Raw genomic sequence first — 22739 nt, 5'->3', positions numbered from 1 at the left:
TTCCTTAAAAAACGATTTTTTTTACGAATTTTCTAAGTCAGGTAAAATTTCCCCCATCAAAACATAGCTCAACTTTGGCGATTAAAATCGGCCATGATACATGGGTCCATAAACTGAGACAATAACCATTGTCAAGAACAAGGTTTCTTGTTTCAGAAACTGCAATAAAATTTTTAGGCTACTTAAAGGTCCGGTAATACGGGCAACATTTTTCTTCAACTTGTCTTGCAACATTGTTGCATTGCAAGTTGAAACCCTTTGTTGCGAGTACTACCACGTTCGTGACCAACTTGTCTCGCAACAAAATATAGTGTTGCAAATTCGCGGAATCCTGCGCGTATGATTGGTCAGTCGCACGTAAACAAAGATGGCGGCTGCTGAACTTTTTCTATGTCGGAAGAGAGCGCTTTCAGCTCTCTGTTTGGGCCTTTTGCTCGGTGAGGACGAGGAAAGGCCTCGAAAACGAAATCGGAAAATTTACATGCGACAATGGATTTCCCGGAGAGAGGAGAGAGGCGTTTTTCACCAGGTAATTAGAGAGCTTGAAGTGGGGGATGTCGTGGCGTACAAAGAGTTTTTCCGTATGACGATGGAGCAATTTTCCTCTCTGTTGGGAAAAGTATTCCCGCTGATCCAAAAGAAAGAGCAGCCATCATCCATCAATTCTGTCCGGGGAACAATACAGCCAGATGAACGCCTAGCTGTAACGCTACGGTATTTGGCAACGGGAGAAACTTATCATTCCCTCGAGTATTCGTTCCGAATTTCACGCCAAACAATTTCTTCAATCGTGTCAGAAACAAGCCGTGCCCTGTACAAGGTAAGCAGGTCTTGAAATCGTTGATTTATTTATATAACAGCGTCGAAATTAACATACTTGACATACATTTTAATTTCCTATACTACAGGTATTTGCTCCAGAATATCTAAAAGTAACAAACACAGAAAGTGAGTGGGACGCAGTGGCAGACAAATTCGAGGGAAGATGGAATTTTCCGAATGGTATCGGCGCTATAGACGGAAAACGTGTCATAGTTCAGCAGCCATCTAATTCTGGCTCTCATTATTACGATTACAAAGGGAACAACAGCATTTTTCTCCTTGCTGTGTTTGGGCCTGACTACCAGTGCCTTTGGGCGAGTGCTGGAACAAATGGTCGTTCGCCAGACTCTGCCATATGGCAAAGTTGTGACCTGAAAAAGGCACTGAGTTTAAGTCACAACACTTGGAATTTGCCAAAACCTAGACCCTTGCCAGAGAGGGCAATGCCAGTACCATAGGTCCTAACAGGAGAAGATGCCTTTGCCTTGACAAGATTTATGATGAAGCCTTTCCCACTAACAGGATTGTCAAGAGCACAGCGGATTTTCAATTACAGGTTGTCACGCATGCGGAGAATCTCAGAAAATTGTCTTGGTATCATCGCGAACAGATGGATGGTGTTTCGTGCTCCAATTCTCTTGCCTCCGGACACAGTCGTCGACTTGATTTTGGTAGCACTAGTGCTGCATAATTTTCTAAGGTAGAGCTATAAAATCATGTGCTAAAAACCATTATTCCTTCGTTGTGAATATCGGTAGCTAAAAAATGAAAACAACTTAATGCTACCCAAAATAGCATTTATAAGCAGTGTATCAGTTTGCATTCATGTACTGTACCTAAAAGCAATAAGTACTACACCTAAAAACAATATGTAGTTTTTCTAGATGACCAGTATATAACAAGCTTTAAATGAAAGCCGCGACTCCACTGTATTAATCTGATGCAAAAAAGGGATTTTACTTGCACTTGGTGGCATCAAATCTCTTGCCATGCAGATATTCAATTCAATCTAGACCCAATCATGCAGACTTCATCCTTGTGCAGTCTGGTTTTATCACACACCCATTTTCGTTATTTCTTAAAAGCCTGCATTAACACGATTATCATTCCCTGCTAGCAGAGGCTCTTTTCCAGGAAAAAAGTCTCTACTAGCAGGGAAGATCATCGGATTTAGTTGATAAGCAAAGAATCATGAGTGCTCACTTACCTAACTATATCCTGGGGGGTACTCAAAGTATACATGAAGGAGGGGTCTGACTTTTTTGGGGTGTTGAAAGTTTACATTTTCAGTATTTTTGTTGGGTGAAGACAACTGTCACGTAATTTTTTAGGTCTTAAAAAAATGTGTATTTTTTTGGGTCACATCTCCACGCGAACTTTTCGTTACGATCAGTGGATCACAATAATATTTGTTCAAACTTTTTTTCAGCGACATTAGCAGACGTACCAATTTAATTAGCCTATTGATGCATAACCATGGATTAAATAGTTCTGTTTGAATGAATAAATCAGTATTGAGGTATTTAAGTCTGGTATTTTTTGGGATAGGATACTTTGATGCCAGGTATTTTTTGGGGTGTAAAATTTCAGTGTCATGTATTTTTTGGCTTTGCAACATGAAGCTTTATAGACCCCTTTCAGGTATGACGTCATGACATGTAACCTAGCGAACTGGAGGCACGTAAATCCATGGCAGTCTCCATATAGACTCCCGGTTACCCCTGTGTACCCATGTATACTGTTATGTTACCTATGTTACCCATGTACACCTGTATACCCTGTGTACCCATGTATACCCTGTGTACCCATGTATACCCTGTGTACCCATGTATACCCTGAGTACCCTGTGTACCCATGTATCCCATGTATACCCATATATACCCTGTGTACCCATGTATACCCTGTGAACCCTGTGCACCCATGTATACCCTGTGTACCCTGTATACCCTGTGTACCCCGTGTACCCCGTATACCCTGTGACCCTGTATACAGTGTGTACCCTGTGTACCCATGTATACCCTTGTGTACCCATGTGTACCCTGTGTACCCTGTATACCCTGTGTACCCCGTGTACCGTGTGTACCGTGTGTACCCTGTATACCCTGTGTACCCTTTGTACCCTGTGTACCCATGTATACCCTTTGTACCCATGTATATCATGTATACCCTTGTATACCTTGTATACCTCGTATAGCCTGTCTACCTTGTATACCCTGTACACCCTGTATATTCATGTATACCCAAGTATACCCTGTATATCATGTATACAGGAAACCAGGCAAACATCAGTTGGAAACAATAGAAGCTCTCTGACCGTGCACAATCCCTTTTTGTATGTTCACAAATGAATTATGAACAACTTTTTATGATTTTATTAGCCCGGGGGAAAATCCCATATAAAATGGACTGGGATGCTCGTCTGCAATTTCGAAATAAACTCCTAAAGGAGACAAATCTTGACGTGGCCCAACCGTTTTTGGACCCCTAAATGAGACCATTTCAATCTTTAATGACATGAATTGAGTAAATAAAGCCTGGAGCAATTGGCTCCTGAGTAATAGGCTCCCTGTGTACAGGGTATACATGGGTACACAGGGTACACAGGGTACACAGAGTACACAGGGTACACATGGGTACACAGGGTACACATGGGTACACGTGGGTACACATGGGTACACATGTGTACACAGAGTACACAGGGTACACAGGGATATACAGGGTACACGGGGTACAAAGGGGTACACAGGGTAAACAGGGTATACATGGGTACACAGGGTATACATGGGTGCACATGGTACACATGGGTACTCAGGGTATACATGGGTACACAGGGTATACATGGGTACACAGGGTATACATAGGTACACAGGGTATACATGGGTACACAGGGTATACAGGTGTACATGGGTAACATTACATGGGTACACAGGGGTAACAGGGAGTCTATATGGAGACTGCCATGAATTACTTGCCGAACTGGAGGACAAACAGTTGTAATCAAATAGCACATGCTTGAAGCTGGAGTGAATTTATTGTTGGATTTTTCCTGTTATGGTTAACTTTTGTGCAGTATTTGGTTGCTCAAACCGTTCAAACAGAGAAAAGGACAAAAGTTATTTTCGCATACCTGCAATTGTCACCAGATCGAACGCTAAAAAGCGAGCTTTAAGCATCGAACGTAGAGCGACTTGGCTCTCTAGGATCCGAAGAGAAGATCTAGGGGCTGATCCCAGTGAATTTCATAGAGTTTGCGGGGACCATTTTATTTCAGGTTTGTACAAATGTACTTTATACCACAAACCACGAGGCATAATGATCGGTTTTGGTGATTTTGAACTTTATTCGCTCAGCTTTCGATTCCACACACTTCAGTTTTATGCCCATGATTCAAAGCGTTAAGCGCTGTCTTCGTTTGCATATGTTCCGAATGGCAGTTGTTTGATCTCATTCCCATCTACATAGGAAAACCGTCGTCGATTTATGATAAGGAAAACCCAGACTGGGCACCAAATCAGAATCTTGGTTATGATTTCCGTGGCGTTTCAGTGACTAGCAATGAAAGATATGAAAGATCACAAGGAAGGATTGAAAAGCGAAGGAGGAGTGAATGTGCTAGTGCTCTGCTAGAACTGTCCTGTCACCAACCATCAGATGGCACAGAGATGCTCTTTATTAAACCCTACCAATGAACTTCCGCAAGCACTGCCCAACCTGTATCGTTATTATTGACTGTTTTGAAATATTTGTGGACCGCCCTTTGCATCGTCTTGCAAGGGTCCAGACCTTTTCATCATACAAACACCATAATATTGTGAAGTATCTTATAGGTATTACTCCCCAAGGTAATGTGAGTTTTATTTCAGAAGGGTGGGGTGGGAGGGTTAGTGACGAGCACCTTACAGAAAATAGTGGGCTTTTAGATCATCTTAACCCAGGGGATGTCATTCTTGCTGACGAGGGGTTTGATATCCAAGAGTCAGTGGGATTATTTTGTTCTACAATCAAGATTCCCGATTTTACAAAAGGGAAAAAGAAACTCAGTGGAATTGAGGTGGAGCAAACCTGCAGGATAAGAAATGTTCGATGTATACTTCGAGTACTGCCCCCCCTTGGAAATATGTACATAATTTACCAATAAGAATTGATTAAGCCCTCAAATTTTCTCTACAGAGTAAACGGGATGACCGATCAAGAAGACGAGGAAGGCAATGTGATCCCTGGGCCTTGGAGGTGCAACAGCAGTGAGGTGTCATCATGGTTTGACTATCATCCTCAATGCAGCAACAATTACTCCACTGAAGCTAGGGCAATTAGAGAAGAGTACATGGATTATTTCATGAAGGAGAGAGTAGTACCATGGCAGTGGAGACTGTGTGGAGAGGGCACTGTTTGAACTGGTGTGAATCTTATGTAGAATGAAAGTCACTAAGCCATGAACACAAAATGTTTTTGAATTATGTTTATTGTTTTGAAACCAAACTGATGTGAGATGAAAGGTTTAGATTAGACCTTCAGTATTGCTAAATAAAAATTGGCTAAGCTCTTTCTTTCTTTGGTGACTTCTACTTCTCAACTGAAAGATAATAGAGATACCATTTCAGTGATATTTTCATTCCTAATTATGCCTATGTTTATGAAAAGGAAAAGTGTGAAATAGGTAGTTCCCATAGCCATAGCACCTGTTGCATATTTCTATATTGCAGTTAGTTCAGTTCATTTGAATAGTTTTAAGATGTGTATGTTGCATTAAGTTTTTCCAGCTTCCCTCTAATGTCATTGTAATAAGAAGAGAAGTGAACTGTACTGTCTTCAATGTGCCCTCTACAAATTTATGTCCGGCTCATTTTGCTTCATGATTTTCCATTATGGTTCGTGACAATAACTCTATCAAGGCATTTAGCTTTGTGACAAAACAGTGTGTTTGCTATCTGTGCAGAAATAATCTTTCGTGGTTTCATATGTAATATATATGGACTGTATTATATTAAGACAACATTTCATCCCAGGTGCAGTGTTGTTTTGAGTATTTTTCCGTCTCAAAAGGCAGATGGAAAGATACAAATTAATGAGTTTCTTTATAACATTGGTGCTGTACAGCAATATCTTTCAGATGAGTTAGTTAGGATTGTTTTCAGTACATGTATGTGTACCATTTGAATAGGTACCAATGGCTATAAGAATCATTTGATACATAATTTTGCTGATCTGTAAGACCTTTACAGTAGAAGCAATACATATCGTAAAATACTTCAAGAGACCAATTTTTTAATTAACAGTAACTTATCACAAAGGAGACCTTAAGGTCCTTATAAGCGTGTACCATTTCAATAAGGTACTTACTGAAATAGAGTAATCTTTATACAACAGTGTAGATTTGAAACTCTACGTCTTACAGGAAATGGACTTTACATCATGCTATTTATAAAGTTATTAAGATATAACAAATATGAGTATGGTCTGATTAAAAAAACCATAAGGATTTATTTAAATAACTTTAACTTAGTTGAAATGAGATTTTTAAGATCCTCAAGTATCAGTGTACCATTTTAAAATGGCACTTTAATTTTAATGAAATATAATATTTTTTGAAGATTATATGTTTGTAAACCATACATCTTTCAAGAAATGGACATTTACATCATTTAAATTATGGCGGAATACATACAAATATGTTTTAATAAAATGTCAATAATAGCTTTATTACTAGAAATGACTTCATTTTGAAGGGTAATTTTGAATAAGATTTGCCAGCACATTTCCATTTCTTCAGTACTTAAATTTCTGGCTTATTAGCTACATGTAGCTAAACTTTGAAAACCAACTTAACAGACCCACAGGGAACGCAAAATTACTCTTACAACAGATGTTAACCTCCACGTTAATTCGTCCCAGGCAGTGCTGAAAAATTAAATTGACAGCCAAAGGTTAAAATTGACAGTGGAGAAAATTGAAATTCAGTGACCACAGAAGGTTGAAATTTAGTGATTTTTTTCATATTTTGACAACTTAAAGGTAAATGAAAAAAATTGAAAGTATTTGGAGGCTTGAAAGGCACAAAATAACATTTGATATTAGGTTATAAATGTGTTAGAAATGTATAATCAGGTTATAAAGGTGTAGTGTCAATGTAAATAAGCCCAGTTTAAGGTTTCTTCGTTGAAATTGGATGCTGATGCTTGTGGGTTGTCTAAGAGGTCTGTGGACTGAGGACTGCTCACAGATACAGGTGTGGATTGTGGTGCAAAGCATTCCATTTCCAAATCAAAAATAACATCGTTGATTCTTTTCTTAGCAATAGCCAGGTGGCGACCAGAAAACTGTCGTAATGAAGACTCCAGCGATTTTACAAAGGTACTGATGGAATCGTTACGATTTTCCACATTTGGCTGACCAATTGCAAGTGGCAGAGGGGTCTGCAGGCATTTAATGGCTTCTTTGTAAAGATCCAGTTTTACCTTATACAATAATAATAACAGTGATTGCCAATTACTTACGAAAGTGATGGTGAATAGTGAACATCGCTCTGCCTCGATGCATCACAAAAGCACAATAAATGAAACGCGTATAGCTACCTCTTCAACATCTTTTGCCTTCTCAGCTTTAATTTTCTTTGCCGGTCTCTCATTTTCTGTAGGATCAAGTGTTGAAATAGCAGGGTCGACGTCGTCACTCCCCTTGATAAACATCAAAGATTTCAAATTTTTCCGATGCGAGGTATATACGGCGTCCCTTCCGGTTCCACTGACCTTGCTGTCTTCTTCTTTTTAACCTCTCGGCTAAAAATGGTCTTGAGCACATTCCACCGACTTTTAATGTCATCATGGCTTCTACCAGGGAGAAGCTCAAATAGCTTTGTGTAGCTTAGTTCCTTCAAGTTTCTGTCCAGGTAGGATGAGAGGCTGTGATTCCATAGGAGGTCATTTTGTTTATAGTACTCTATCAAATGCTCCGTCATGTTCTCCGTCCACTCATTTCCTTCTTTTGCCCTTAGCGAACGAAGAACGTCTTCTTTCATGTAACTTAACATGTCGAAGAACTTCCACCTGGACTTCTGCCCGTCCCTTTCCTTCTTAATTTCCCGTGCCAAGGCAGTCCACGCAGTATGAAGTTGTCGTTTTAGATAGCCTGGCGATAAGTTATACTTTTCTGACAGTTCCTCTCAGCCTTTCTCCTTTTGCTGCTTGTTTTGCTGCTTTTTTTCTGAATGGACATTCAATGTGTCCCACAAAATACGATAACCCTCCAGGTATTTGTATAGGGAAAATTTTTGGCTCTCGGAAAGTTTTTGGTCAACTTCAACAGCCTCAAGCTCGTCTCCATCCGTCATGTTTGTTTTAAATTTGCCGCGTCGGCGCGCTTTGCGACAGCCAATCACAGGCGTTGAATTCAAATTTGTTGCAAGGCAAGTTGAAGCAAAACTAAAATTTGTTGCAGAAAGTAGAACTCGAGTCTACTTGCGCAACACGCTGCCTCAACTTGCAACACTATATTTTGTTGCGAGACAAGTTGGTCACGAACGTCGTAATACGTGCAACAAAGGGTTTCAACTTGCAATGCAACAATGTTGCAAGGCAAGTTGAAGAAAAATGTTGCCCGTATTACCGGACCTTAAAGCACGAATTTTTAGAGCGATTCATATTAGCATATTTGAGCTCAAGAAGCGCATTATGTGACCAACGTGACTTGCACGTCACATTAAGAAAAATATTATCAAAACACTCGAATTGCCTCTCACGGTATATCATACAAAACCTTCGAAACAGGTCTCCTTCATGTTCAATATACTTATAGTTTTCTCCAGAAGCCAAAAAGTCAAGGCAATCTGGGCAATTTTCGATAGTGTATTATATGCAAATTGTTGGTTTATGTTGTCACAACGGCCATATTCGCAAGTAATACCAACCCAACAATAACAAAAACTTTGTTGACGTCAGAAGGAATTGCCCCGGCTATAAATACACAGAATGTTACCTTTAGAAGTGGTTTCACTTCCAAGAGTATGCACTTTAGCCTGCTTCCCCGTTTTCAAAACTTATCCATGCTACCATTTCTTGCCACTGCAGTGTGACCGATGGTATGTGATTGCGTTACACACAGGAAGCCCATGAGCGTGAGAATGTTTATTTTCGCCTTCCTCTTTCTTGCTTGCCATTATTTGAAACTGCTTCGTTTGCTAACATGGCGACATGCAGCTTCTCTGAGCTTGTTAGGGGTTCTTGTAGTTCCCGCAAGACTAGTGGAGAAAGTAAATGCATAGTCACAACTAAGTGCAAAAGAGTCATCCAAGGTCATCTTACATGATATAAATGCTATGATGCTCAGCTGGAAAGTGAGTTCATTCTTCTTCTCGCCAGAGCAGGTAAATATCTCAGTATCAAAAATGTCAAGAATGTTTAGCCAAGGCAAATACTATATCCCTCTTTGTCCTGCTTTTATATTTAGCGCTAAGATCAATGATGTCATATCGCGACATGTTTCAGTGCCCTGCATTTTATCTTTGCTTTAAGATCTATTTCTTGAATCCACGTAAACGCTTGAATCCAAGACAACAGGATGCCAGTCAGCTTTATATTTTGTCATGAAATATAAAGCCTCGATCATAGAGACGACTTCGCGACTAGATGGCTATGCAATAAAAAAAAAACTGCTCCTGTCCATCGGATTGGGTTCCACATAGTAAGTCTTCGTGGAAAGATATGATCGACGTATGACTCTGCAACAGTCTCAGAAGCTTTATGCTTTAACATCTACACTTGTTCCACTGGGGTTATAATTATGAGTATAAATCAGAATTCCATCCTGACCGCCACCGTGATTTTTCAAAAAATTTATGTCGCTGTAATTTGATTTCAGCTATTTATAAAAGATGCCGGCTTGAGCTTGGTCAAGTTGCAATGAATAACTCGAGTCATCTCTATGTCTGGGACAAATTAAAAGTTCTTTATGGCTTTCCTTGACTTCAAATATACCTGAAAAAGTGAAGTCCTTTACTTGTTCACTCAGAATGATAGAAAATTTCAAGTCTTGGGAACTAAGTTTGGAATAGAGGGTGCACAATTCAATGCAATCCCTGGCCCTCCCCGAGACCCATTTCGTAAAAAATTGTAATAAATAAATGAGTGAATAAATAAATAAATAAATAAATAAATAAATAAATGAAGGAATCAAAGAAGGAAAGAATGGATAGATAGTGAATAAATAAATTGTAGGCATGGACCAGTGCTTTAAATTTCATAACAACATATAGGCTGACTGGCATCCTGTTGTCTTGGATTCAAGCAGTTACGTGGATTCAAGAAATAGATCTTAAAGCAAGGATAAAATCCAGGGCATTGAACTGTGTCACGATATGACCTCATTGATCTTAGTGCAAAATATAAAAGCACGACAGAGAGGGATACAGTATTTGCCTTGGCTAAACACTCTTGACATTTTTGATAATGAGATATTTACCTGCTCTGGCGAGAAGAAGAATGAGCTCACTCTCCAGCTGAGCATCATGGCATTTATATCATGTAGGATGACCTTGGATGTCTCTTTTGCACTTAGTTATGACTATGCATTTACTTTCTCCACTAGTCTTGCGGCAACTACAAGAACCACCAACGAGCTCAGAGAAGCTGCATGTCGCCATTTTAGCAAACGAAGCAATTTCAAATAATGGCAAGCAAGAAAGAGGAAGGCGAAAATTAACAAATGGTTAACACCACAGCGTACACTATTGAGTTATGGATACACGTGGGAGGTTGCTAAGCACGAAAGAAGCGTGAGAGTCGCTCGAAGTGATGGCCGAGAGTGACTCTAGCTTCTTGAGTGCTTAGCAAACCTCCCAAGTGCATCCATAACTCAATAGTGTACCCTGTGGTGTTTACCATTTGTTTTATAACATAACATTGATACATTGTAGCTAAAGAGTTCCCTTTTATTTAACAAATCTTACGCGACCAGAAAAAACAAGCGCGCGCGGAAAAATAGTCTTTGCATTTGCTCACGTCAGCAGCATACACCCATGGGCAAATGGAGACGCTAAATTGACCAATCAGAGCGCGCGCTTTAGTTTGGTTATGTTCTAATAAACATTCTCACGCTCATGGGCTTCCTGTGTGTAACGCAATCACATACCATCGATCGCACTGTAGTGGCGAGAGATGGTAGCATGGATAAGTTTTGAGAACGGTGGAGCGGGCTAAAGTGCATACTCTTGGCATTGAAACCACTTCTAAAGGTAACATTCTGTGTAATTATAGCCCGGGCAATTCCTTCTGACGTTAACAAAGTTTTCGTTATTGTTGGGTTGGTATTAGTTGCGAATATGGCCGTTTTGACAACATAAACTAACAATTTGCATATAGTAGACTATCGAAAATTGCCCAGATTGCCTTGACTTTTTTATTTCAGGAGAAAACTATATGTATATTGAACATGAAGGAGACCTGTTTCGAAGGTTTTGTACGATATACCGTAAGAGGCAATTCGAGTGTTTTGATAATGTTTTTCTCAATGTGACGTGAAAGTCACGTTGGTCACATAACGCGCTTCTTGAGCTCAAATACGCTAATATAAATTGCTCTAAAAACTCGTAGTTTAAGTTGCCTAAAAATTTTATTGCAGTTTCTAAAACAAGATACCTTGTTCTTGACAATGGTTATTGCCTCAGTTTATGGAGCCACGTAACAATGGCCGATTTTAGTCGCCAAAGTTGAGCTATGTTTTGATGGGTGAAATTTTACCTGAATTAGAAAATTCGTAAAAAAAATCGTTTTTTAAGGAATCTTGGAAAAAATACTTCAGAACCTTTTGTTCAGAACTCTTGTTTTAGAAGTGTTATGTGGTTTTCGAATTGCTGGCGAAATAAATTTTTCTCGGCCATTATCTTGAGGTGCACTTTTTCACTGGGAAAACACGATTACGAACCCCCAAAACACGAAATGCCACCGTTCTCCGAAAATAATTTTTTTTCGACATTTTTGATACTTTTCCGTAACCAAGGCCATTCATAGCTGTGTTCTGGCAAAGTTTGAAAAAATGTCAAAGTTTGAAAAGATGTCAATCTTTTTATTTTCAACACCTCTGCTCGATTTTTACAGACGACCGCTCTTAAGAGGCTGTCTCTCTTATTTCCACCCAGTCAATTTCGCGTCAAAAATAATTTTGCCTGAAACTCTGTCAAGACTTTACTTAGGAAAGAACTAAATTAGGTTTGGTTTGATTCGAAATAATTTTCTGACTGCGTTAGGGGCCACAGTTATTTCCCAGTCAGTAAGGACCGTGGCAACGTCTCGAAAATTGAAAAATAGACATATTTTGTAACATTGTAAAATATTTGATTCGCGTAGTTAACCCACCGAATTTGCATCAGATTGCTTGAAAACCTTTCTAGTTTGCCAAGAAAGATAGAATTTTCCCTCTCAATATATCTGAAAAGGCGAATTTTAGCATATTCTGACCCCTATAAGTCGCCATCGGCCGATGGCCGAAAATAACCTTGATTTAGACGTTAAGTTTTGGGATTTGGGACCTGGTTGACAACTCTATCCTCCACACCCGTTAAGTTTAGACCTTCATAGGCAAAAAAATGCAAAAACCCCTGTACGTTTTCGATTTTTCAAAAGTTATGACCGTTTGAATCAGCACATGTACGAGCATTCGCGCTTTTATGGCTACACCAAAATCGAACTACTGGAGCAGATTTCGTCATAAATACAACTTACCCGCTTTGCAGCCCAGCTTCATGGCTAACTTCAGTATTTTTGTAGTAACCAAATTGCTGAAATCCATGACAACCTCAACAAATTGCTAGGTATTGTCTTCGAAAAGTAGGCTGCATCCATCGTGATTCGATCGTTGTATCAAAACAAATGGTCGGAATTATGGCCACATTTCGCAGTTAATTACCCATTTAATATCGCTTCCGAGGTGAATTTTTCAAGAATCAGAATATGAACTCTCCATGTCTGGAAACTGAGGGGGAAATGAAGGTTTTAGGCTTCTGAAGCGAAGAAATAATCTCTTAAATTTAGATCACGACGATCCAGTTCGATGTTGTACTGTTCTCACAAAGATCCGCGCAAAAGAGAAGACCGCTGATAGCTTGTGGCGTACGCTGTGTCGCATGATTTTGTTCTATCTAATTTACACCTCAATGTGATATCTGGGGAGAAAATTGTGGCTGAAAAGAATAAATGCTTTCAAGCTGGAGTTTGATATGATACAAGTAATAAATTAATTTCAAATGTCCTGAGCTTTCTTCTCTCGGTTCCGCGTCGATTGTGTCCACAGACCAGCAATTTGTCAATAGCGGAGAAATCGGCTACAAGCGTGATAAAAATTTTGACACATGCTTGGTATGAACGAATGTTATAAGTGTTGCTTCTGGTAAATTTTCAATCGCTTTTATAAAAAAATATCACTGATTGCGACAAGCTGAACACACTTATCTCTGTTTTCGTTAAAACATGATTTTGAGTTGAAGAGCAAGGTTCAGTACGATGCCTATATCGTGTATCAGACACTGCTTGACATGTCGTCAAACTAGGAACTATCTTTCACTGATTTAGTTCTGAATTCTAAGTGAGTAAAGCACGAAAAAATTTAATGTCACAGATATCATAAGTTTTGAGTATTACACTATAACAACGCCGTCAGAACTTGATATCGGGACTAAAGGAAGTTTGTAGCTGAAGACAATATTCTACACTTTCAGCAACTGTATAGGAAATTGTTTACATAAGTCTACTGTGAAACACACTGACAATCCTTAATCACGTCGGACAGTTTGTCTACGAGGATCTGCTTTTTTTCTCTCAATTTTACAGGGATCTCAAAATGACTACAGATGGCTCGCAACAAAACCACATTGAATTTCTGAAGTGTGTTACTGTGATAACGTTCACAGAGGTCATACGTGTTGTAGCAAATTGGATGCGAGACTTTGATCTCTTTGTTAACTTTGTCTACCAGATCTTGTCTCTCGGAATTCTCCTTCGACGCATTGGACATCTTCCTGCTCGTCCAGCGATATCCCGATCACACCCTGATCTTTGCTCTGAACTTGGCTCTTTGTCAGCCACTGTTCTCTAGTGAACAAACGTGCATTTGATTAACTTTTCGCATTTCGCATGTCCACTGCAACTTGGGCGGGGTCTGCCTTTGGCCCAGTTCTTTCTCCAAGTGTAAACCGTGCCGTTAGGTATTTTTTTACATTCTCTGAAAATCTAACACTGCCCCTCGGTTTGCTTACGGTCCATCCTGTTCGTAGAAGCGAGAGGGGCGAAGTATCCCCAGGAGAAGTGAGTGGTATACTGGAATCCGACGAACAGCTCGAACACTCGATACAAGCGGTATCTATTGACGAGAACTTAAGGGCCCAGTCCCTTTTGATTGCATCATACTAGCTTAAACTGCTGACTCTATGCTTTCCAACGTCCAGATGCAGCTCTAGTTGCGAAAACGTTTCGAACACTTCAACACCCCCAAGCAGAGAGCATTCAGACAATGGCGTTGTACTCTCTGTTTCCTTACTGTCCTTTGAACGACGCTTTACCACACGCTTTTCAGGAGGATCATAAAACCGTTGAGATTCTATGGTTTGAAGGGACGTTTCACCTTGGTGCTTGATATAAATCACGTCATATGGGATGTACTTCCCTTAACCGATGCCATAACATTTCCAAACTCTCAGACCGGTATCTTTATATTCAAAGTTGAGGAAGCTAGTGAAATGCTCAATCTTATTTATACAGAGAGTGTTCTTTGATTCTTGGACTATGCTAACTGCAGCGGTTGTTCCCTTCACTGGGTGTTGCGTCAATGCATCTCTCGTGTCCACGGCAGTTAGAACATCGTGCCCTTCGTTGCAGTAAGCGCGAATAGAGGACTTCATTGGGTAGAGGATACGATCGCAAATGTCTTTACCAGACTGCGGCTCCGAGTAGTGATAACTATGAACGTCAACCCCAACTCCTTTTGCGACATCTTTCACAGCCGTTACTAGGGAGCTGTTATGATAGCAACCGGCTTCATCTGACCTCAGATGAACTTTCTGCAGCGAAGGATTCTTGACTTTTAGCTGCTTTAGAAGATCTTCGAGAATTAACGTAACTGCATACCAGTCCTGAGTACACTGATCAAAGAGGTGAGCGTACGAGATGACTTCCGTCGTGTTAGACTGGCCTCGAGACACAACGCTACTAATGTGCCAACTTAACCCTCTTTTTCCGTATCAGTCACTTTGCTTCTCTCTATCGCGCAGCTGCAGAAACTTCATGGCCCAATCTATAACAAGAAGACACGAAGTCTGGTCAAGCTTTGCGATGATATCTTGCTTTGCACATTCCTGATTCACGGACCTCATAATGTGAGCTTTCCACTGAACGATAACCTCCGAAGATTTCTGGATATCGTACAACAAGTAATTTTTTTGGTCCTCGCTGTGAAAAACTAAGGTTTTGTTATCCTTAACAATCTGTTGCATCTTCTACAAAACGGAAGTAATTTCGTCGCATTGAGAGCAGAGAAGCGTGTGTTGATGTGAGCATTGTTCCTGGAAATCTGGATCGTTTGGATCACTGAGACCAAACTTACGACAGTGGTAGGGACATTCGCTCTCATCTTCCTGGCAGTGACTCTGAAACTGGGTTTTGAGGTACCTCTTACCCTCCCTGAGGGCTCTTCGCAGTTCGTCTGCCACGTTCTTTACGAGCCCAATCTGATCAACCTCGTCCACTATTTGGAAGAGTTGCGCGAACCCCGCCGACCCATCAGCTGCTCTGTTATCCAAGCCACTAGGGGAATTCTGTTGAGAGGCTTCCCTTACCTCGAAGATGCGAAATAGGGTTCAACGGCTCAGTGGTTCAAACTGCTCTTCTTCGCAGAACTGAAGGTACTGCTTGACCATTGTTGACCTTGTGACTTTGCGAATGACATTTGGCATTGTCATCTTCTCGCCACTGCTGAGCCTCAGTTTCCTTGTACTAAATGACACGTCTTGATAAAAGTAGGGGCGGTTCGCGAAGTCTAAGAAATGGTCAAGCTTTATTGGTGGCAGTCGAACTCGATGACATGGGGACTTTTCGACCAAAGAACCTGGACCACATTCTCTTGCATGACCTCTAGCGCGTCTAATTTGCCACTCGGTTAACTTTGCGTACGGCTCGTGGATTTTCTGAAGCGTCTTCACTGGATATCGATACGCATACAGGCTAAGAATTTGGGTCTTCAAGGTACTCGTCATGGAGTTGTTGTAGGCCTGCATCAACAACACAAGGTCCATGTGGCTGGTCCCTTTATCGGGTGTCAAATAGGCCTGAAATAGCTCTTGTCCAGCCTTCGGCGCTATGACGTCACAAACGAGAGTACAAGCTTCAGTAGCCTTGTCGATGCATATCTCTTTCTCGTGTTCTTTTGCCTCCTCCCATGTACTTTTCAGCTGAAAGGTCAAGGGACTGACGCGGCCACCACCGGTTGCTAGTGGGTTCAGTTTCTCCATGGCATCTGTAAACGCCGACATTGCAAACCCGCTGGTACTTTCAGCTTCCTCGTCGTCTCCAGAGCTCTGGCTGCCCGTCCCAGATCTGCATCCCAGAGTCCAATCAGATGTAAAAGCATTCGCTTTCGGTCGAAGCGGCATCGCGGCAGGCGTTGATGTGACCGTTGCAAGATTTATAGCTGCCATTCGTTTGGCGAGTCTGGGAGTTGAGAAAATCAAACAAAAATTAGAAGTCCTCCCGCCATGTGATTAACTGCATTGTGTGTCCACCACTGAAATTTTTGAGCGCATTGTTACGAAAGTAGAATTTAGTTCATCTTCGTCAGCCATACGCGCAAAAAATTCCGTTCTGTTCACAATCAGCATCACCGCGTGCAATTGTATGGTACATTGTCAACCATTTTCTCTTTTAAAGTCGTCCAATTTAAAGCTAAAACACTGTTTGTAATTTTTTCGAAATTTTTGCCATTTTGGCCATGCACCAGTAAACATAATTTGCTTACTGCATCAGCAATGTTGCGGGAAATATTTTAGTATGTGGCCACACCGAGGAAAACAATTTTGCTAGCATGCAACATTTCCATTGAACATTTGTCCTTGAATGTTCTCTAGGTGTCAATGCATATCATGGTCTGCTTAATTTATTGGATCAGGTAGCGTTATATCACCTATAAGGTTCGTCCTCTTGCTGGTTACTTTCTTCTGGACGTTGCCCTTGCAACAACGTCATGTTCTCCGCGAGTTTGATCTTGTGCAGCTTGTAACAAGATACACAGATTACTGAAAAGCACGAAATACAACAATAATGTCCCTTGACATGTCGAGATGAACTGCATTTCTAGTATTTAGCTGCTTTTTCCGGCCGTTGTGCAGCGGGTACTGGCAAGTGCGACGTGGTCGCCAGTTTTTACCCATGTTTCCTCTATGCTTTTCGCAGATCCAAAGTTCTTCAAGTTGATCGGGAGAAAGGTCGTGTGGCAACCCTGACCTGTTAACGATAAGCTCATATTCTTGTACCTTTCCTCTAAGCTGACCTAAATGACATGCTTGTAGATGATCACTGATTTCACCTCTACATTCTGAGAGCTTTATCAACCTCGCTGAAGACTCGCTACAGACTGAAGCCTTTCTGGTTTCGAAAAAGCACTTGCATGCCGTACTACACTTGCAGGCCTTCCAGAAAAATAAAGGGCCAGCGGGTTCACCCGCAATGGTCAATGCGCACCTCTGTGAAAACAGAACGACGGCTGTGCTCGATAGTGCAATCGTTCAGCCTTAAATTCCAAATTTTAGCCCCCAAACGTCGACATATAGACTTGTGGAGTTCTATCACTGATTCTTGGAGAGAATGCAGCAGCGATCAAAAGTTTTAACAGGACTTTAAGCGCGAAACATGTCTTTAGTTTTCGAGTTTAGTTCGCAACAACTAGTTATAGAAGAGTGTCGATACACGCCGACCGCTGAAGTTTGGAGTTATTTGCTGGAGTTATCATTAAGTTCACCAGTTTGGGGAGCGATGAAAACCTGCAATCTCATTTATGACGAAATCTGCTCCAGTGGTTCAATTTTAGTGTAGGTGAAAAAATCGCGAATGCTCGTACATGTGCTGATTCAAACGGTCATAACTTTTGAAAAATCGGAAACGTACAGGGGTTTTTGCATTTTTTTGCCTATAAAGGTCTAAACTTAACGGCTGTGTAGGATAGAGTTGTCAACCAGGTCCCAAATCCCAAAACTTAACGTCTAAATCAAGGTTATTTTCGGCCATCGGCCGATGGAGATTTATAGGGGTCAGAATATGCTGAAATTCGCCTTTTCAGATATATTGAGAGGGAAAATTCTAACTTTCTTGGCAAACTAGAAAGGTTTTTAAGCAATCTGATATAAATTCGGTGGCTTAACTATGCGAATCAAATATTTTACAATGTTACAAAATATGCCTATTTTTCAATTTTCGAGACGTTGCGATGGTCCCAACATACTGGGAAACAATTATGGTCCCTAACGCAGTCAGAAAATTATTTTGAAACAAACCAGATCTAATTAAGTTCGTTCCTAAGTAAAGTCTCTCTGTTGACAGAGCTTCAGGCAAAATTATTTTTGACGCGAAATTGAGCGGGTGGAAATAAGAGAGACAGCCTCTTAAGTATGCATGAATATGGAACAACTTGTCGCATACGGTTTTGCATTTAGAAACGACTTTTCTTCCTCTTTTGCAGAACACGCCTTATCTGAGTTATGGGAATTCTTGACACCGCTCTGTCCCTTCTTCTCACATCATGTTGACACAAATTAACAAAAATACCAAACGAGATCTGTACATTACCTGGACTGAGACTTCATTAATGTTCAATGAACAGAAAGTTGTCACTGCCTCGTTGCTGTTGTGTTGATGATCTTGTGATTCATTTGGCTCGTCCTCATGCGTTGTTGCTGCCAGTGGCTTGGAGAAGAGCAAGAGTAACTTATTAGCGACGTAGGACAGCTTCGTCTTGATAAACTTGACGACAGTGCCTGTAATTGATTTGATGTGGCTGGTAACCATGTCATGCAGGATTTAACGAGAGATTGTTTCGTTGTTTATTAATTGCAAATTGTAAAGCAGATTGTGAAGCAGTTCTGTAAAGCAGTTCTGTAAAGCAGTTTTGTAAGCGCGAGCCTCTAGTCTGGATCGAAACAGGACCCAAAAAAATGTTTTAGAGAGACTATCTCTGCCGCTATCATTTATTGAGGTGCGCGTTGTATGTAGAAGGGCTGCAAAGGAAAAGCACAACAATAAAGCAATGGTTTACGTACTTACCAATACGAACGCCAAGAACCTCGGCAGCTTTCCAATTTGGCGGCCTCAATAATGTTGTCTGCCTCGTGCAACTGGTAGCATAAGTAAGAAACAAAAACCGCTCGGGGACCCCCTAATTACAAACATTGCTCAATCTATATTGTGATTTTTAAAGTTTGGAAATAATGACTTGTGTTTCGCCATAAAAGAGCTTTGTTATTGTTCTTTGCAGTTGCGTATTAACGCCAGATCGAAGTTTAGTTCCACTAATAAAGCCGAAGGAAGCCGAAGGAGGGAAGGGTAGTGAGGAGAAATCATTTCCGGTTTCGTCTGTTGATCACAACTTCCTTCACAAACTTCAGTTCCCAAACTTCCGTCAACATTTTGTCACCTCACGATTCCTCCTTCATTGCGCTTGCGCTTGAATAAGCTAAAAATGAGACAGTTTTTGAATGGCAGAGGCGGTGAAAACATTGCATTACCAGGTCTGTAAAGAAGTGGTTTGAACCATATAAATCGGCATGTCGACGACATTTTGGTCAGATCCGTCGAGAAGAAGACAAAACATGGGTACTCGTGTAAGTGGCATCCTATCCCCACTCGTCATTACCGAATGTTGTATCATTTATTCGTCCCTATCCTAGAAGACTAGAATACCTAACCATTTCTTGATGTTATAGAAAGGTAGCATATTCTTCTCAATTATTTTAAGACCATGAGTGTTGGTCTGGTCGGGGCTTGAACCCTCAACCTCCCGTACAGGGAGGCGTAAACTTAGCTTTGAAACTCGGCTCACCTTTTGGATAGTTCTTATGCTAAATTATATATTTTGCGAAAGCCGAACTGAAGTTGTCGGAGGACGTTGCATTACCAGGTTTGTAAAGCAGTGGCTTGAACCATACAAATGTGCATTTTGGTCAGATCCGACAAGAAGAAGATAAAATATGGGTACTCGTGCAAGTAGCACGGCCATCCTATCCCTACTCGTTACTACCGAATGTTGTATCAAGTTGGCCAAAACAGTTCTACATATAAACCCGGGACACACTGCTGTAACATGTGTAGGATTGAAGCCCCCAAAGTACAAGAACTGGCCTCAAAAAGAGGAAGAATGAACCGAGATATGTTTTAAGTACAAAATGTCCATTTTAATGATATTAAATATAGTCTTAACTTAATTTCCACCTTTGTTGTTGTTTTTCTGAGCAGCAATTATTTTACTTTCCCAACAAGCATTTGTTTGCCAGCACAATTATGGATGGTTTGTAGCATGTCTTCTTTCTTTGCTACTTTTCCCTCTCTAATTATTTCATTTTATTTTATCTCTTTTTGCTTTTTTTTTCTTTCTTTACTAACCTACTGCCACCTGCAACATAAAATGTAACAGAATAGCTCTGGTTTCTTCAGTTCCCTGAACACAAAGTAACATGACCATCTTGGTACTAGTACAAAACAAATTTTTGATAAACAAAAGTTTTGCAAAGTAAATTAATTATTACAATTTAAATTAATTGATTCATATGAATGAAGCATTGTATTGTCTTTTCTTGTATTGCAACAGCTTTGAATGAGTCAACTGTCTTCTAAACTTGATTTCTTATATCCAGAGGCTATCTAAGTTATCAAACAAAAAACTCTTGTTGGGTGTTCATCGAGGTGATGACGGTGGTAGCAAAGAACATGATGATTATGACGATTAATCTCCCAAGTTAGAAGGGTCAGGGGAAAATTATCCGAAGTATTTCAAGTCAAACCTGTTCTTAAAAATGTTGAGGAGAAAATTGATTAGATTAAGTCAGCTGTTTGATGAGAAACATCACTTCATTTTAACAATGAGAAATCAATCACGTGCATGAAGAATGATGCCATGGAAATACATTTTGGTGATGTCACAGTGGATGAAACTATTGGTTTCATGCTTGGTTTAAAGTTGGTAAATATCCACAGTACTTCTCATTTTTTTTCTAGATTTGATTCCTTGAATGGGTTTTTAATATATGGCTCTTGCTGAAACTAGCTGACAATTGCTTATTGACTACAACTAGCCTGCATACAACTGTTCCCTCCCCTGTAATAGATTGGGAAAAGGAAAACTGTGGTGCTGTTGTTGTTCAAATTTGGGAGTATCCCTTCCATGATTTTTATTTGACTGGATGGGCACAGCTGTACACAGGCTAATTACAAGCTTTTGGTTACTCCTCACGACTTAGTGATGACTGGGAATTGACAAACAGGTTTGTCTTGAAATACTTCTGACAATTTCCCCCTGACATTTCTAATTTGGGAGATTAATCATCTTACTTATTGTGTTCTTTGCTACCACCATCATCACCTCCATGAACACCCTGCAAAAGTTCTTTGTTCCATAACTAAGACAGTTTCTGGATTTAAGAAATAAAATTTAGAAGACAGTTGATTCATTCAAGGCTTAAAAATTTGTTTTTTTACTAGTACCAAGATGGTGATGTTATTTTGTGAATCAGGAAACAAAATAAACCAGAGGTATTCTGTTAGCTCAGTACATTTTATGTTGGAGGTGGCAGTAGGTTAGTAATGAAAGAAAAGAAAAAGCAAAAAGAAAGAAATAAAATGAAATAATTAGAGAGGGAAAAGTAGCATAAAAAGAGGACATGCTACAAATTATCCATAATTGTGATGGGAAACAAATGCTTGTTGGAAAAGTAAAATAATTGTTGCTCAGAAAAACAATAACAATAACAAAATAACAATAACAAATAATATATAATAATAATAACAATACTAATAAAAGTAATAATAATAACTATAATAATAATAATAACAAAATAATGATAACAATAACAAAAACAATAACGTCTCCTAACCCTCCTGTCTCCTGCAGGAGACGTTAATTTCCCACGCACGAGATTACTGTGAGATGGATGTCCTTCCCCGGGGTAGGATGGGTGGGTTGGGTTTAGGTGGATGAACCTAGTAGGGGACTACGTGTCCTATTGTTCTCCCACCTATACAATGTACAAATCTTTAGAAACTTGAAACTCGAAACAGTATTCTTTCTAAGTTTTGCCTTTTTACACTAACAACTAAACTCACGGCGAAAACATTAAAAAAGTTATCGGCATTTTATGGGTTTGTTAAGGTGTCCGCTGACCAGTAAAATACTTTATTATCCAATGACACTTAGTAGAGTACAAATAATGCCATAGACGAGTACAAATTTCAAGCGGTATTTGTACTCTACAGTACCGGTTAAACAAGGTTTCTCGCATCTCGCAAGCGAAGAATTGAATTGTAGTTACGCAAAAGAAATGGTGGACAATTTGAATCATATTTCCGACAACGAAGAGTCAGAATGGCTGGCAAATATACATCCAAGTTTATTACATGAATGGAACGAAGAAAAACAGGTAGACGACCTGGAAATTTCTTCGTTTATTAAAGAAAATGGAAACAGCAAAACGACAACGCGCCAATGTTGCGTACAGCTTCGCATACTTCTGTCACGCACTCCCCGTAAATAAATATCTATGAGAGATATATCTTCTGAATTTGCAGCTGTCGTGCCAAGATCGACTAGATCGCTCTGACAAAGGGCTGACGCTCGAAACGTCAGCTTTTTAACACTTAACGGTGGCCAATTTACAATTTCAACTTAGTTGAAGTAACCAAATT

The 22739-nt window shown here is 40.1% G+C and overlaps 1 protein-coding gene across 1 annotated transcript; it reads left to right on the top strand.

The window, feature by feature from the left end:
• Window positions 1–400: 400 nt before the first annotated feature.
• On the top strand, window positions 401–1639 carry LOC111335792 (uncharacterized). The gene is made up of 2 exons (XM_022941786.2): window positions 401–820; window positions 909–1639. The coding sequence occupies exons 1-2, from the start codon at window positions 482–484 to the stop codon at window positions 1278–1280; spliced, it is 711 nt and encodes a 236-aa protein (XP_022797521.2). The 5' UTR covers window positions 401–481; the 3' UTR covers window positions 1281–1639.
• The last annotated feature ends 21100 nt before the right edge of the window (window positions 1640–22739 follow it).

The sequence above is a fragment of the Stylophora pistillata genome, chromosome 12 (genome assembly GCF_964205215.1).
Source record: "Stylophora pistillata chromosome 12, jaStyPist1.2, whole genome shotgun sequence".
NCBI lineage: Eukaryota > Metazoa > Cnidaria > Anthozoa > Scleractinia > Pocilloporidae > Stylophora > Stylophora pistillata.
Note: the sequence above shows the minus strand (reverse complement) of the source record. Positions and strands in the feature narration are given on the sequence as shown.

Bases quoted from the DNA above. Each gene is read 5' to 3' on its own strand.
- LOC111335792 (XM_022941786.2), top strand. From the start codon at position 482: ATGCGACAATGGATTTCCCGGAGAGAGGAGAGAGGCGTTTTTCACCAG. The intron at 821-908 runs GTAAGCAGGTCT...CCTATACTACAG, and splicing joins CAAGCCGTGCCCTGTACAAG to GTATTTGCTCCAGAATATCT.